This window comes from Haliotis asinina, chromosome 6, assembly GCF_037392515.1.
Source record: "Haliotis asinina isolate JCU_RB_2024 chromosome 6, JCU_Hal_asi_v2, whole genome shotgun sequence".
Classification (NCBI taxonomy): Eukaryota; Metazoa; Mollusca; class Gastropoda; order Lepetellida; family Haliotidae; genus Haliotis; species Haliotis asinina.
The window spans coordinates 51,912,786-51,930,807 of record NC_090285.1 but is presented as its reverse complement, the minus strand read 5'-3'; the positions used below and the strand labels follow the sequence as shown (position 1 = coordinate 51,930,807).

The window sequence follows — 18,022 nt, the reverse complement described above, 5'->3', positions numbered from 1 at the left end:
GACTCGAACAAAGGCACATGTTATCGTATCCCAATTGCGTAGATGAATGCTCATGCTGTTGATCAGTGGAGTGTATAGTCCAGACTGGATTATTCACAGACTGCCGCAATATCTGAGATGGAATATTGCTGAGTGTGGCCTTAAGCAACAAACCAACCAGCTTTCCGGGCTGACGCTCCGTCTAATACCCTACCGGGCGATTTACAGTTATACAAATGGTACATCCAAAATTCTAAATACCACTCACTCTGTATCAAGAGCAATTTACTTAATCAGGCTTTACTGATTGTCGTGGTCTATCCTGGGTTTTACAGGTTGAAACACGTGAACTTGTTCCATACATCTTGGCCCAAGGTTATAAAAATATTACTATTATAATTACAGGAACAAACCCATTATCCAACCACTCTTCCTTCACCTGTAGATGGGTGAATAGCCTAATGGTTAAAGCGTTCGTTTGCTAGACGGGTTCGATTCCCCACATGTTGTGTGAAGCAAATTTCCGGTGTCTGCAGAGGTGATATTTCTGGAACATTGTTGAAAGCGGCGCAAAAACAACTCTCATTCTAACTCTCACCTGTTGACCAGTCAATAATCGGACCACCACAAAAGGAAACTAGGCAGGCGACGCCAATTTGCTACAGGCAATGTGTTTTATGGTACATCCTGGTGTGAACTGCTTTTCAATATGTGAATTAGCGAAGGATTCGATTAATTATCTATGGTCCAGTTCTTGCCGATAAGTGCTACTGTCGTATTCCTTCCGATATCATCTATCGGTATTTTAATTTGATACGCAAGGAGCATCAATCAAACGTCACCTGAACATGTTTAGAAATGCGCTGTCTATCGATCTAGAGCCAGAAATATGGCTGTCAATAAACTTATGATAATCATATCGATCTGGAAGACCATGTAAACAAAAGTTGCATATCGGCAAGTGACGCATCTTTTCTGTACTTATGTGCATGTACATATTTTCTTTCAGGGCCATTTTAGATTAAGGAAAACCAAGTTCTATGGATAGTCAACATCTTTATTGCAATGGGTGCGACGTTTTGGTGTAGGCAATAACACCATTATCAAGCGATTCAAAACATTGAAACAAGAAATCACTTATTGGCAACCCAATGTACTGTCACAGTACGTAATCACTATGCAGCTTTTACATATTCTCCATGTTTCAGTTTTGGTTATTTGTGGTGCCTAGTGATCAAAGCGTTTGCTCGCCACGCCGAAGACCTGGGTTCGATTCCCGACATGGTACAATGTGAGAAGCTCATTTCTGGTGTCTCACTGCTAGGATAGTGCTAAAAGCGGCGTAAAACCATCCTCACCCAATCATTCATACACTAATCATTTGCCTGGAGTAGACATGTTTTGTGCGAAAAAAGCCATTAACTTGAACATGCATGATGTGATACAAAATCAAACGAATACAGTGGAAGCTGTCTAAACCGGCACTCATCGGGACTGACGAAATAGTCCAGTTTAGACAACGAACCGACTGAAGAAATCTGCAGTTTAGACAACGTGCCGGATTGTTGAGCTGATGATAAATGCTCAAGCCACAGACGGGACTGAGATTTTATGCTGGTGTTGACATCTTGCCGGATTGGACAGATGACGGTTTTGATAGCTTCCACTGTATAGTGTGGTAGCGAGTCAAGACTTGTTTTAGGCAGACACGTCGGAATCAATACTTGTAGGCAGTAGGACTTAGATGGTACAAAATAATAGCTTGAACCAATCTCTTTCACAACTTCATAATATGTGTCAGAGTGATCTGTGCACATATGTATCCATGTCTGGTTCATCCCACTGCAAGCATCCAGTATCTGTCCATGAAAGACTTAGTCGCATCTGTTTCTGGTTATCTCACTTATATAACCCTGAAACAATGAAACACAAACACAACCGGATTACAAAGCATTGTCCTGACAAGTTGATTGTCGGGTCTGTTTTAGGTTTAGTTTAGTACGCAATCCGTAATTGAGAGAGTCCGGATTATAAGGCACGTTTTAATGATAACTGAGAACAATCGGAACTCAGAGTAGTCCGGATTATACAGAAAAGTGGATTACACAGAGTCCGGATTTGTCAGATTCCACTTTACACTGATTATTATCATTATCATTTCGCAGACTGAAAAGAGGGTTCGGGTAACCAAAGCACAGGTAGGTTGGCGTTGTCATGCACCTACGAACAGCGCAACCAAGTCGAATCCATCAAGAAAACCCCAAACACTGCAGACTGCATTACCCATGTTACCAGAAATACTGTGTTCCTGGCTTAAAACAGTACCTAATCTTAACAGTAGTGATAATGATGGGAATTCAAGAATAACACGTGGACAGTGTTTAAACAGAACAACGTTCTGGAGAGTGTTTTCAGCTGTAGCCGTTGATAAAACCATCACACCAAAGTTAAGAACATGCAATTAATTATACACATGTATATTTGCATCTTTTCTCATGGAAAGGAATAAGGAAACGCATGAAAATATAAGTGTTCCTTTATTCTTTTCCAGGTTTCTTCACGAGGTATGTATATGGGAATACATGAACACTTACACTTTCATATGTTTCCATGAGTATATTATACAGTCCCATTTCCTTGAGGAAATAAATACTGAAATCACATAAAGACTTTTTCAGATTTACCAGTTTGCTAAATGATGCGAATACCTTAAAATTAAAACCATCACTCCATCAATGAAAAAGATTTCACAGATTTCATCAATAACAAGGCATTGGTCTGGATACGTCTTTCAGGCTGTCAAGGGGCCTATTCCACAGAGATAAGCATTTTTGGCATTGGGTTCATTACTCGCGATGGACTGTGAATTCCATATTGGCTTATTACAAAGTGACAGAAAGGTAGAAGTCGGATTACTATCGAACATCCTACCGGGATCCGATTTCTCGAAACAAACTTTTTTTAGTCAAATCTCAAACTCAAAATCTCACAATTTGAAACTGCTGAATGTTTAACTCAACTGCGTTTTTGAGATGTAAAACCCGAACAAATTAAGTAATTTGTTCACGGAACTCAAATTGTTTCCTATAGTTTGAGTTTTGTGCCGATTTCAGTTCATTCTGAGATATGCGTTTTCTCAAATTTGAGTAAAATCTCAGACTTAAGTCAAAAATCAGACTTAAGTTTGTTTCGAGAAATCGGGGTCAGATATAGTGATAGTAAAAGTCAGATCATATAGAGCTCATATCCAGGCTCATTGCCTGCTCACGTCGCTACGTACATTACTGTCCCTGTTCATACTGTCCACATTCTTTAGGCTGAAGAGATTGGTGTCACTGTCATGAAAGGTAGTGAGAATTGGCGAATTCTTCACAAAACGTTACACCAAAACGCGGTTCTTCTCGTGCAAGATATTTGCAATTCATCATCACGTTTGCAGTTGTTTCCCACATGTTAGAGAAGAATGTTATCTAGCAACTTGAAGTTAGAAACGGATTCGGGATTAGGGTTTCGGGTTTCGGGATTCGGGATTTGGGATTCGATTCCCCAATTTGAAAAAAAATAAATATTCAGATTCGGGATTCGAATCCCCAATTCCGAATCCGTTTCTAACTTCATGTTGCTATTTTATCTCCAGTGTAACCATAGACATGTACATAACATATAGTGAGCTTTCGGTCGTGGGAGTCGTGTCAATGAACACCTATCAGTAGGGTACACAAAGCACGTATTCTGGACTACCAGCTATCCGACTTTTTTGTGTAAGTCACTGTGGCTGAGCAGGTTAGACTGCTGACTTTGTGTGCTGGCGATGAGGGTGTGGGTTGAATCCCTGATGAAACTCAACTCAAAAAAGTACTAGAATTTGTACTTTACGAAGACAGCACAATTCCAAAAATAACATGATTACATATAGTGTGTGGTTTTAGTAAGTCTGACTTTTAACGGGTAGTAGATAAAATACCCAAACCAAATCAACATACTGACGTCAAGCAAGCAATTAATCAAGTCAAACAGACGTGTTGATCGGTTTAGTCCATTCGTACGTCCTATAGAACGCTCCAACCATAACGGACACGTGAAGGTCCCGGGGTAGAATAGGCCTTCAGCAACTCATGCTGACTCATACGACTATGCTTGTCGTAAGGGCAACTAACGGGATCGGGTGGTCAGGCTCGCTGACTTGGTTGACACATGTCATCGGTTCCCAATTGCGCAGATTGATGCTTTTGTTGTTGATCAGTGGATTGTCTGGTCCAGACTTGATTATTTACAGACCGCCATAATATAGCGGGTATATTGCTGAGTGCGCTGTAAAACTAAACTCACTCACTCACTCAAACAATTACGAGTGAGATTCGGGGTAATAGCGAGTGGGCCGCCTGTGTCCCCGTGTTTATTATTTTGTATTTGGATTACTGAAACCTACGAACTTGTTAGGTAATCGATATTGCTTAATTTGAACGACAGTAGGAATTGCAAATGGTTAACTTACGCATCGGTAGCATACGTCATGACGATTGCAAGCTGGTGTAAATCTTCTCCTCAAGAAGAACGGTAGCTGGAATGGAACGGCACAGCCATTGACGTCGTACGCGTCACATATGTCGCTTGGATATTAAACACAATACACTGTGTGCAAGAGTAGCTGAAACTGGAAGTTTTGAAAACACAAAAAATACTGTATTGCATAATGTGCTGTTGACGGATGCAGACAAGCCGAGACTGATCAGAAAATGTTTTCAGGGTTGAAATATCACGGACAAAACCATAAAGCTGGATGTTTGATCTTCTTATGATTTTTAAACCCTACCTACATGTTGAAAATCTGGTTCGCTAAACCAACAGTAACGTTGATGGACTGTTAAACATAAGCATTCTTTTTGACCTTAAACGAATCAAAGGTCTGTTTACTGTACAAGCCATTTCATATCACTGACACCGAGTTCAAGTAATAGCGCATCTGTTTAAATGTCAGAGTAGCAGTGTAATGGATGTGTATGCAGAGAATGATTATCAACTTCCTCTATAGCTGGTAAGCGGTACATAACACTTCATTTCCGCACTCATAATCTCCTGCGAGTGTAGAACCATGAAAATCCGCCCAAGAATTCATCTTCAATAACCCATGTTTGTCCAGGAGATGACTATCTGGATCAGGTGGTCAGGCTCTCTGAATTGGTTGACACATATCGTACCCCACGTAGATCGATGCTCATGCTGTTGATCACTGGATTATCTTGTCCAGACTCGATTACTACAAACCGTCGCTAAAGAGCTGGAATACTGCTAAAATCCCAACTCTCTCCCTCAGACTCCCAAATAAATCCGACATAGAACCGACAAATAGTAGGAAACACCGATATAAATCCCCAAATATGAATAGAAGTGCTACTTATTGTGCCACAGGTTGAAGTACATTTGACAGGGCCATCAAAGCATATCGCGTATTGTATTCAATCTGTGATCCCAAACAAATTCTACGAGGAAACCTTCTTACCCATCATCCCAATGTGTACCCTTTGTACTGTTGTACGGCTGTTTAGGCTGACGCTGTATGTATTCTGTCACACGCCTCTGTCTAGTCACATGTCGTACAGACAACCGTTGGTTGTGCAATGGTGGCAACAGTCATGACTGATAGTATCCACATGTGTGGGGGCGTGGCGAATCAAGTCAACTTCAGTATCAATAGCAACAGAATGTGTTAGTTGTTCTAAACCTTGATGCGTCATGTCCTACATCGGATAGTCCGTGCTGCAGATAATGACGTTGTTTCTGCTGCTGCTGCTGGTTATGATGATGAAGACAAAGATCATGGTGACAACAGTGTCGACATCAGTGTTTACATTTTCTTGGTATATTACAGTACCAAACAACCTGTTTTCAAAGTATACGATGAGAGTGAATATGTCGTTAAACAAGAATCAATCAACAACATCCAAACCATTAACAGCAAACAAACCTGCATCCCATAATCCTGTAAATCCTTCTATAAACAAACCACTTGAGGAGCTCTCCGAACAGTTGCTATATCCAGTGCTGGAGGAGTTTTGAAAATGGACCAAAGGCACTGAAAATAGTTTTTTTTAAATGCTCACTCAGTATCGTATACATTGGGCTCGGCCGTGTTGGGTAAACGTTTTTAATACAAATTTTGTTGATCATCATCGTACTCGGGGTTGTTAAAAGAACACAAAAATATGTCTTGGTAAAAGGTATGCAATGACAGGTCTTTCAAATTATATTTAATCTGATTAATTGTACTTGAATGTATGTTTCTCCTGGTGCCTAAAAACGTAAAGAAAATGTTTCAACGACAAAACGAAGCACAATCCCATATAAGCTATTCTGCGTTCATTTAGAGTTACCTACACAGTGTACTCCTTCGCTGACAGGTGGGCATATTTAGATACGGTTCAGCAATGGAAACCTGTTCATGTCTCAGACCGATTCATGTAAGTCCGATTTCAGTCAAAGGTTTTCAAGGAAGTGCTTGTTTTATTCGTAGAGGATGTGTTTCTTTAATATTTGGCTAAACCGTTTTACAATCGGTAACGACTGAAGGGGTGGTGTAATTCTATGCAAATAGCAAAGATACTGTAAGTCCCCATGGTCCCAAGTATGGTGATCAGACTTCGGCCTGCTGGTGATCTACAGCCCCTTTTTATTGTGTGACTGTTGTTTTCTTCAGCGTATATTCTTTTTCTGACAATATGTCTGATAACTAATTAGATTAGTGAATCTGTGTAGTTTGTACTGTGTACTGTGCATTGACAGTGTATATGTTGTTAATATATTTTAATGTATACATTGTTCTCGTCACTATATGAAAGAAATGTTGCCTATTTGCCGATGTGATGAACTTAATCACTTTTGTAAGAACTTGATAGACTTCTTACAAACAGAAATGAATTGGTTCTACTGACCTCCGCTGTTCGTAAAATTATCCTTAGCCAGAGGAATAATTGTTGATATTAATAAAAAAGGGGGGCATCAGTCATATTAAGATGACAAGGACACGTGCAGAAACGTGTATGTCAATAATCCTACCACAAGCAAGCCGAGTTATAGATCAGTGTCAACCATTAAGCCTTAAAAAGTAGTGGCATGAGTGTAGTTTTACGTCACTTTTAGCAATGTTCGCGTTCGCTCGTCACACAGAAGACCCAGGTTCGATTCCTCATATGGGTACATTGTGTGAATCCCATTTATGGTGTCCCCCGTCGTGATATTGCTGGAATATTAAGCCTTCTGGGTACTTGTTGCAGGACCTTATGGTCACCGAAGGAACTTGCGAATTTGAAAGCTCCAGCTGCAGTTGTAGTTCCCGATTCAAAATGAAATGCAAAATTGCATTATTCAGCAGTTTAATTACATGTACATTTAAAACTCATTTGTACAGCTGCCATGACTACAATGTCGTCATAATATATGCATAATACTTTTGGTTATTTATGACACGGAGGTAAAGTCAAACTGACATAGCGTACATTTACTGGTTTCAGTATCGTTGTTTCATAAACAAATAGATATTGACTACAATGTTCTGCAAAATGTAATGAAATGAATAATATATGGGGTGATAATGAAACTTCTCAGAATGTATCATGCAACATGATATATGACAAGGGAAATAATAATCAACGTTGTTAGGCTAAACATTGCTAGACTCCTCACAGTCTCTGGGATGGCAGAGGTGAAAAACCACGTTTGCACATGGTTCATGAGCAAATATCTATCTCACAGGATGCAACAGCTGCGTAACATATGTCATATTTCTTTCTTAGTAAAGTACAAATTATAATACTTTTTCGTAGTGTCCCATATGGGATTCGAGCCCGCACCCTCAGAGTCAGGCACCTAACATTCTCAAATATGACATATGTTACATTTGACCACTTTCTAAATGGCACTGTGTGATCACAGCTGTCGGCCGTGGGAGACGTGACAATTTACACTTATTACAGGGATACACAAAGTACGCAGTCAAGACTACCAGTTACCCGACTTCCATTTTTGTGTAAGTCGCGGTGGCTGAGCGGGTTAGGCTGCTGACTCTTGTTAGGACTGAAACTCTTTTTGAAATAGCAGTAACTGACCTTCTTAGATTTGGGATGACCATGTCATTATTCCACTTCCCTCATATACTTAATGAATGTGGTGATGTTAACGTATGCTTGTTTGACAGTGACAAGATTCAAAACGCTTAGTACTCTGCAGGCATGCAGGCATGCAAAATGCACTTTAATGGCATGACCTGCATTCAGTAGCGGACATATTACGGTAAAGAGAAAGCCTCTGATTTAACCAAAAGGACGCACTGAACTTGTCACGTTCCACATCCAACCACACGGCTTATTGTCAAATACATGGAAAATGTAGTAACTGTTATTTTCTTTGACATAACATTTCTTTGCTGTTGAATGTTAGACACTTCAAATATTTGCGTTACTATTTCCCATTCTACTGTTTCTAATTGGCATTTACATATATTTTTCTATGATCCAGGTATCAGTTATTCCGCTGACATTTCACTGAAAGGTATTTATTTGATTTCCAGTATTTTAGGTACATAACCATTCCCTTAAAATAATTTTCTCAAATCTCCATCCACAGTCGTATATGAAGTATGTGAATACTGTTTAACATAAACATCATCAATGTACAGATTGACAATATCACAGTTAGGAAGTCACCATTTGTGATGACTCATCAAATCATTAATCAGAATTCGTGCTTCAATAACATTACGGGTTAATATGACTCACAAAGAATATAAGTCAATATTACACGATACACGAGAATGTAGTTCCATGTACAAAGTGTCTGGGCTTTTGTATCGATGTTTCTTAGTTATAGGTGAAAGTTAGTTCGGATCATATCGCTGAATGAGGGATGATACATGTAAGTTCGACATGGAGGACTACTGAGAGTATCAGTAACCTACTGGGCTGTAATTACTGGGTTACTGGGTTACAGAACCGAGGTTGATGCATACTCATGACTGGCTTTGCAACGTTAGAATGTTCTTGTAGGGCTACTCAGTGTTTTATTCCTACTCCCCAAATCCAGAACATACTGTAACCGTTGATTATTTGAATCCAATTACACTGAACTTCATGTTTGCATTACTGTCGCCATTCCAATATACGACTTCAAAACGTCAGTCCAGATAATCCGATTTGCTCTTGTGTCATTTGATTGGAACAAACATAAACATATTTCTCATTGCTTTATTATACTTTAGATTTTACTGCGATGATAACAGCATATTCTCACAGACGCGGGATCTACAGAGTGACAAAGTGTATGAATGGTGGAGCAGGACTTCCGCTCAGTTGGTTGTACACAGCACACTTCTTCATATCACAGGGGGATTCCAGCCACTCATAACGAATACCACCAAGGTAGGGGTTGCTTGAGGAGCAAGCATTGTGGTAGTCGATTGTCACAGACGTTGAGACTGAAGCTGTGATTGGAGCATCCTTCCATCGGTCAGACGGTGATGAGAATGGGCAGAAGTCCCTTGTGTCCGATATGTCGTTTCTTGGAACACAACACACCTGTTCAGACGGCGTTATGAATGTACTTCATAAAATGGATAGGTGGACTGATGGATGCAAGGGAGGATGCTGATTATTGTCAAGAGTTTTCGTTTGATTGCATTCCTGAAATGTTAACCTCGGTAGGTAGGTTGGTTGGTAGGTAATTTTAAACAGAGTAGAGTTCGCAAATGTACATCCATTTATGTAATTTATATCCATTTGTATAATTCTATTCTAAAAGGGCGGGATTGGCATACCTCAAATCCGTTGTTTGTCCTGATCTCAATGGTGGCGTTGGCATCAGCATATGAAATTGTTACAGTTTTCTTATCGACCACTTCTGTAAACCCTAACGGGAAAGGTCCTCGTTGGTTGAGCATGTCAGTTCTGTTATAGGCAACGATCATGGCCTCGATGTACAATCTCTCTGCGACATCTTCCTTGTCTCTCGGGTGGATGCTGAAGTAGACACTTTCAAATGTAATCTTACTGGATATTTTCTTTGTTAAGTTCGTTCCAATGTTTAACCATAAAATACAGATACAAGGACACTTGTCAACGAATTTTGAACTCTGAACATTTGTGCATTCATCATCTACTTCCCCCTCAGAAAATATAAGTTATGAAACAATCTAGTGCTTAGAATAACCCCCGAAACAGGTTCCGTTGAGTGTCAACCAAATGGTGAATAATGATGACAGCTGTTGGTGAAAAATGTTATTTTTTTCTGGTCAAGGGTTTTCTGCTGTTTAGGTTTTGTCAGGATGATATTAGATCATATTAATGTTAGATCCTATTAATCACATATAGATTATTATATCACATTCACTTTTACAAACATACATTTTGTTTGTGATGCTAACTGAGTGAATGAATGAATGCGTGTCTTTTTTAAAATCTAAGTTGAATCTGAAGACAAATACATTATTCACAATACAACGCTTGCATTACGTCAATGCATACACATGAAAGCATGTGATATGCTGCACTGCTCTTTAATGCATAATTTACGGCGTACAATGTGTGAGCAGTAGGGCGATTGTGCTTATTACATGTACATAAGATATCTCTTTATGTTCCACAAGAATTGATAAATTCACGGTATTATATAATACCATGTATCATAATTATATTTTTCAAAAACACGTTTTGTTTCTTATGCTAATTGTATATTCTCTGTTTCGTTTCAGGGAGGATAAGCTACTTGTTTGTAAATATCTTAATGGTTTTTAGTATCAATTTTCGACATCTGTGTCACGAAACAACAAACATCTAATATAGATGAAGCCTAGGTGTCTGCCACTTTGTTAGATTTCCATGCTTTACTTTCCGACTGGTGATGTGAAGTCTGGCAGGTCCATGGCAACAGCCATAAAGGTGTTCTTCATCCTCTCGTTTGGGGCATAACCATAGTCAGCCGTCTGGTGCCATCTCATAGTGCTCCAATCAGAGGCAACCTTTCCTTTCCTGTATGGAGCTAGCTGAGGAAAACAGTATGTCAGACAAAGAGTCACGTCAGTTCAATACGTAGAAAATCCAGTTAAACACAGCGATGGCTATGCAATTTGGTATTTATTTGAAACAGGGTTGTGCACATTTCTGTGCAGCATACACAGGGTATTTACCTGCACGAATCCAAATGGGAACATATTTGACGTTTGGCCACCCGACCCTTCTGCAAACTTCAACCTCCAGTCGTCTATCATTGCTGGGAATGTGCAGTTGTACCTGTTTAATCCGTGTGGAGCGTCGCTGTTTGTCTCACCTGTAGAAGTCCTCAACTACATGACGGTGGTCCAAATGGAGATATTGCATATCAAGTACCAATCATGACGTTATTTACAACCAATTCAAATGTCGAACCTAGTCAATATATATATATAAATATATATATATATATATATATATATATATATATATATATATATATATATATATATATATATATATATATATATGTGTGTGTGTGTGTGTGTGTGTGTGTGTGTGTGTGTGTGTGTGTGTGTGTGTGTGTATGAAATACCAAATACTAGTGCCAAATAACATTTTATACTTTGACTGTCCCTTGGTTTTCGGCATGTGTAGACAAATACCGCTGCATATTGTCGAAACGGGGCAACCTTTTTGAAGCTTTGTACATTCTCACCTTGATACCAGATAGTGCCATAAATAGTCATGTTCAGGAGAGGATAGACCATTGAATTCCAAAGACTGGAATACGTTGCAGGATCGACATCACCATTCTTGTATGTGGGACTGAGGACCATGACATAAAACACCGACAATATATATGTTCACTTTACCAAGGCACACATTATTTGCTCCAGATTTAATGTCACCTCAGGACAAGGCATCACTTGAACGAAAATGGTTAGGACAACTAGCAGGATATATAAAAATAGTCTCACAGAAATAATAATAATAAGAAGAAGAACAACAACAACTAACTAAAACAGAAATCACAAAAAATGAAAATATCCCACGAAAAGCAGACACATGGTTAGGTGTTACATTCTGTATATTGTGTCTAAATGTACAGTAACAACATAAATTCTACTTCTTTATGGGTTTTAATGGCTTTGACAAATTTATATAATATGCCTCATCAATATTTGCTACACATGAAATGTACATTGTTCTCTGTTCTAGAAATGTAAACGACGGTAAAAGTTTACCAATGTAAGTTCATTACATTGTAAGATGTGTATGTAATGCCGATACTACGACTGAACAAGTTTCTGACGTTTGTCACATTAAATAATCATTTTCAAATTATTCTGTATCTTTCGGTTAACGCGTAAGCCTCACACGTGAGGGCTACTTGGAGTGAATGGATTTTCATCAACATATCTTTCTACAAAATATGTTTCACACTCACGCGGGTATCTCACTTTTATTGATACATGTGTCCAGGGCGTCCGGGGAGGACCAGGCTTCCACAGGGGATCCCCCATACGATGTAGCCACCAGTCCAATGGGGTACTTCAGGGTTGAGTAAAGACGTTTTCCATACATGAAACACAGTGCCGAGAAATACTGCCACGTGTTCCCGCCTACCGTTTCTAAAATAGAAATTGGTAATGATCTCGATGTACATTGTTTGATTTGTGTTTTTCGTTGAGATTAAGTGCTTTTCCAAGTTCCCAAAGATTAAAATCACGTTTATTCGATTCATACATATTACGAACACGTGGTAATAAATTACTTCAGTGTAGTGATGAGACTTGGTGTGCGTTCGAAACAAGCAGTCGCTCGCACGCCTGACATCGGAGAGCTAACTTTCAACCGCTTGCAATCACACCATTCATTGGAAGAGATCGCTTCTTTCTCAAATCAAAATGGCGGCTTTGAATTCGGCTGCTGATCAAGAACTGTTTGACTTAGTAAAGGCAGTTTATATCGCAACACCCTCAGTTTTTTCTACGGGTTCAATGTTGTCATCAACAATCAGAAATTCCTCAACTCTCCATAGATAATCTTTTCATACGTTCTTCACTAGAGCCAAGAAAGCAAACGGTAATCGCTCCGCCATTTTGGAAGACAGAATTCTCCTCGAGGTGTTGCAAGTCTGGAAACAGGAATTCATTTGCATACTCTAACCGACTCCCGGCTTGCCCCACGTCCTATGTGTCCGTAGAAAGGTCAGCGTATCCCTCCTCTACATAACACTCGTCAAAATTCCAAGAAAAAAAAACACAAGTTATCGGTTGACAGAAAGGAGCACGTGAACATGTGGCACGTTTCTCATGGGCATAATTTTTGTCACTTGTACATAAACCTTTGAAATTTGATCAAACAACGAATTCGTTTTTCTTCGATGATGTCATGATAACCTTGGCAAAATGATCAGACTGATGTTAACGTATTTGGAGTTGACGTCTTTGTCATGGATATCAAAATTGGATACCATACCCAAACACAGTCAATGGAATGAACACACTGCAACAGATCTACTTACATTCACGGAGACAATTATTGTAAGTACGAGAACGGCATGTTTATTCATGGCATTTTGAAACAAAACAGATGTTTTTGAGTCAGTATAGACAACAAAAATTAAGTTGTTCATAGAACTGATGGTTCAGTGGCTGTTTGTTCCTGTTTGTCTAGACAGGAAGTAAACCTTCTATCTGTGTACACACGAAAGGACCTTTAAGTTGCGTAAAGGTCATATAAAACTTCTTTTCTATGACCTGTTGCTAATCACCACAACGTATCGATTGGCGTTACAGCAAGCGCATTTACATGAAATTAAATACAGGTGTAACAGGTCACTTGTGAAGACTTCTTCCACAGTTTCACTACTTTCACTGCCTTCACCCTTGTTATTTATGTTCAATCTATTTCGCAATGTTATCAAATTTCTGCTTTTGAAAGATGACTAGCCATGGGTTTTTTGTTCAGACCTGAAAATAATTATTCCGAATGGATACTTTTCAAGATCAACCAACCTTTCGAGGAGACTGACCAGCCTTCTTGCAGTCCTAAGAAATCGGTTTCCTGTTTGATAGACGTTATTTGCATTGATGTGAACAAACGAATGTTTGGGTAATTGTCAGCATCGTTGATCTCAGCTGTTGAATTGTAACCCTGGAAGTATAACACAGGTAGTTACATAGGGAATGGAGCTTCTTTGAAACAAACTAATGAAAATTTAATATTGATAATGCTCCAGAGAAGGTCTGCTAAAATAAGATGCACTTTCTCACTACTGACATAGTCTTGTCAACGTTTCATGTGCATATAAGAGACGAACATTTCTAGAAGGAAAGTCGCCAAATGATTACCTGAGAGGAACGAGAGGTATTTGGAAACAGGCTACCCCGCTGAACCTTCAATTTGGCTAATCTGACCGAACCAACTATTGCTCTTTGTTCGTCTAGGTAATCATCCAGTTTGCATTTTTACATGTGTTCCTGTGAGCACCTTAAATCAGTTGTGATATGGACACATTGCCGTTGCTGGTGGGGAATAGGTGAGGAGGTTAGTGCTGTGAAGATGAATGAGTGAGTGAGTCTAGTTTTACGCCACACTCAGCAATATTCCAGCTATATGGCGGCGGTCTGTAAATAATCGTGTATGGACCAGACCATCTAATGATCAACAGCATGAACATCGATCTGCACAAATGGGAACCGATGACATGTGTCAACCACGTCAGCGAGCCTGACCACTCGATCCCGTTAGTCGCACCCTACGAGAAACATAGTCTCCTTTTATGGCAAGTATGGATTACTGAAGCCCTTTTCTACCCAGAACCTTCACGGAAGTAGTGAGAACAGACGAAAAGAACATACCATATTCATTGTGAACTGCATGTTGCTCTGGCCAGAACATACCCACACGTCACCAAACAGGACATCGGACAGACTTAGGTTTCCTTCGCTTGACGTGAATGTGATGGTGTAAGGTCCACCAGCGTCCATCGGCGGAAGCTGGACAATCCAGACAACAACACTGGGATCATTACCTGGCTTTGTGACTGTTGACACGGACCCCCTTCCTGTTACGTGAGCCATGACAGTCTCCCCTACAGTTGACGCAAACCCCCATATTGTGGACTTGTACGGAGATTTTTGGAGCACCATGTGGTCACCGTAGGAACTGGCGAATTTAAATGAGGAGGCGCCCGCCACTAATACGAACATAGAAAAGTAAACTTAGTAAACATCAAAAACCTAACGAAAGCAGAATCACATATACAGATACGCATATATTACATATATACAGGATAGGAGATACAGGCAAGTTTGCAATTATCTATTCCAAGTAGTATGAAGTATAAGCTCAAGTTATGGATATTTCATTATATTTGGTGAGAGTGAGTTCATGAAGAACATTTTTAAAGCTTAATGTGAAACAGTGGTCCTGTCTGTTAGATAGGACATGGGAAGGTGCAAGCAAATCAAGGACCATTATGACGACAGTTTGTGGATTCAAACCCGGAATTTTGATCTTGTGATGGCTTGCTTATATGGAGTGCTTCGAAATTCAGATTTAGAGATTAAATACGTATTAATAGCTGTTAAACAAAAGATAGACCTTCACACTCTTAATTTCTAGTTGCAAACACGGGCATTTCGAGTGAAAACATTTACTCTCCTTGTACTCTAACCGGTGAAAAGCCAGGTTACAATTGATCTTCAACAACCCGGCATGCTTGAGATGACTAACGAGATCGGGCGGTCAGACTAGATCACCCGCTTGACGCATGTCATTCTGTCCCAATTCCATTGATCGATGCTTATGATTTTGATCGCCGGATTTTCTAGTCCAGATTTGATTATTTTTAGACCGCCAAACGTCTGAAATATTGCTCAACGCGGCTTTCAGCGAACAAACAAGAAAGCAAAATGTAATCTACTGCTGTGTGAAATTCCAGAACAAGGTCTCTAAAAGGTAAAAGATGATGTTGAAAGTATCACTGACAAGGAACAGAATGTTTACGGTTCAGTGACGTCTCAAAACATGTTCCTTAGTGAATACAACTAACCTTCAAAACTGAATACGGAAATCAAAATCACCGGCAGTAAGTTGAACATGTCTGACTTCGTCACCATTACCGAACTGTACTTAAAGATATAACTGATTGTATTATCATTCAGCTGTTGCTTCACACTGTAAAACTCTAACTAGCCTTGAGTAGAAGGAATGACCTTGCATTATAAATATTCCATGCTCAGGGAACGAATATCACGTGTCTCCCTTCTGTAGTTAGAAGGAAGATCTAAGGCGTGATAACATCCCATCTTAGTACATGTCCTGTCCAAATTCAATAATTTGTTTCATACTAACGTCAACAAAAATGACACTGCAGATTATGTAGATTCTACACCATGTACTTGTAAAACTCAAACGTGCATGGATCCCTCACCAATTTCAGTTATTTAACTTGTACGATGGATCTTTGGTCTACAGTTTTATAGAGGCATACTTGTGGCATTAATTGTTTTGGTTATAGATTTAATTTCTAGTTTTAAATTTCTATCCGTGATCATCTAATTGTTTCATTGTCCATCGTTGACAAGATTATATTTACTGTCAATTACAATGGACCTACAATTTGATCTAGTCACCATATGGCTGTAACATTGTGACTTAATGTATTTACTCCCTTGTTCACTATTAATTATTTAAAGTAGCGGATGTAGAGAGGACAAAGGTTTCAGGTGAATGACGTAGGGGAATACGCTGTGTTGAGTGAAACCATTCATGGGTTTCACACATTGTACCGAAGTTGAGATTAATGAGCCTGATAGTCAATGGATGTCTATCCGAAATAGGTTATGCTTCGTTTTCTACATGACATCTGAGGCGAACTGTTTTCGTGTAAAAAACTACTTATAAAAATGAGTCTGATCTTAAATATGGTCATGCGATAGCCCTTCGTACTTGGAAACACAGAGGTAAGATTAAATACACACGATATAATTTCACCAAGAGGTTAACATGTCCCCACAGCAATGCAACTAACCGTGAAGGTCCAGGTTAGACCTTGTGTTGGGTTGCCCATGGTTGTCGTAAGAGAGGTCTCACTGGACAAGGGGTTACAAGGGGTAAACAACAGTGCAAATGTTGTCAGGATATTTTAAAGATATTGTAAACCTACGCAAGGGTTTAAACACTCATCTACTCATTCTTCTACTTATTTAATAATGTAGTGAGTATATTAATATAATTCCTTGTCTATTTACTGTGAATATTTTGCAAGGAAATTATAATTTGTTCTGGTCGCGTTATCACTGAAATACGTCTCATGGTCCAAATAACAAACCTCAAAGCCAAAATGTTTTCATGCTCACTTTGGTAGTTGATTTTTGCTGACACATATGGACTGGGCGTCTGGAGACGACCATGCTTCATCAACAGGTCCTCCGTCTGCTATTGCTACAATGGGATACCTCAATGCTTTGTAGACATGCTTCCCACAGAGTCAACACAATGCAGAAAACTGTACCCGATCCTTGCCTCCCGCCGTGTCTGAACAAAATCAGCAATATTTCTAAGTGAATGAAAGTAAACAAACAAACAAGTGTATAGATTTTGCATCGCCAGTTGCCATCACTTGCCAAATCAAATTATGTTCCAATTTCTACTTACGCCGAGAACCAACAGGCCAGTTTTGGAGCAATAATGTTTGTCGTAAGAGGCGAGTAACGGTATGGGATGGTCAGGCTCGCTGAATAGGTTGACGCATGTGATCGGTTCCCATTGATCGATGCTCATGATGTTGGTCACTGGATTGTCTTGTCCAGACTCGATTTTATTTACAGATTGCCGCCATATATCTGGAATATAAAACTCACTCTATTACTCAATTACAATAAAACAGTGCATTCAAAGCTTACCGACACAATATACATCGTCAGAGCATAGCAATACACAGACTTGACTGTCCCCAGAAACAGACTCCATTTGGCGTAAGGGGCAAAACAACTGTGAATGCTCCACCTTATAGCATTGGGTTTTTTATTTGTTGTTACTGTGGCATCAGA

At 39.5% G+C, this 18,022-nt stretch overlaps 1 protein-coding gene and 1 long non-coding RNA gene across 2 annotated transcripts; both read right to left on the bottom strand.

Annotated features, from left to right (window-relative positions):
- Positions 1 to 1,022: 1,022 nt before the first annotated feature.
- Positions 1,023 to 5,599, bottom strand: LOC137288136 (uncharacterized). Its single transcript, XR_010957059.1, has 3 exons — positions 5,480 to 5,599; positions 4,475 to 4,540; positions 1,023 to 1,892 (listed from the first exon to the last, which is right to left on the bottom strand). It is a non-coding gene; the product is annotated as an uncharacterized lncRNA (long non-coding RNA).
- A 3,602-nt stretch (positions 5,600 to 9,201) lies between these two features.
- LOC137287140 (sialate O-acetylesterase-like) lies at positions 9,202 to 16,102 on the bottom strand. The gene is made up of 9 exons (XM_067819301.1): positions 16,021 to 16,102; positions 14,825 to 15,162; positions 13,979 to 14,117; positions 12,406 to 12,589; positions 11,674 to 11,783; positions 11,153 to 11,292; positions 10,854 to 11,008; positions 9,785 to 9,986; positions 9,202 to 9,545 (listed from the first exon to the last, which is right to left on the bottom strand). The coding sequence occupies exons 1-9, from the start codon at positions 16,085 to 16,087 to the stop codon at positions 9,273 to 9,275; spliced, it is 1,608 nt and encodes a 535-aa protein (XP_067675402.1). The 5' UTR covers positions 16,088 to 16,102; the 3' UTR covers positions 9,202 to 9,272.
- Positions 16,103 to 18,022: the final 1,920 nt, after the last annotated feature.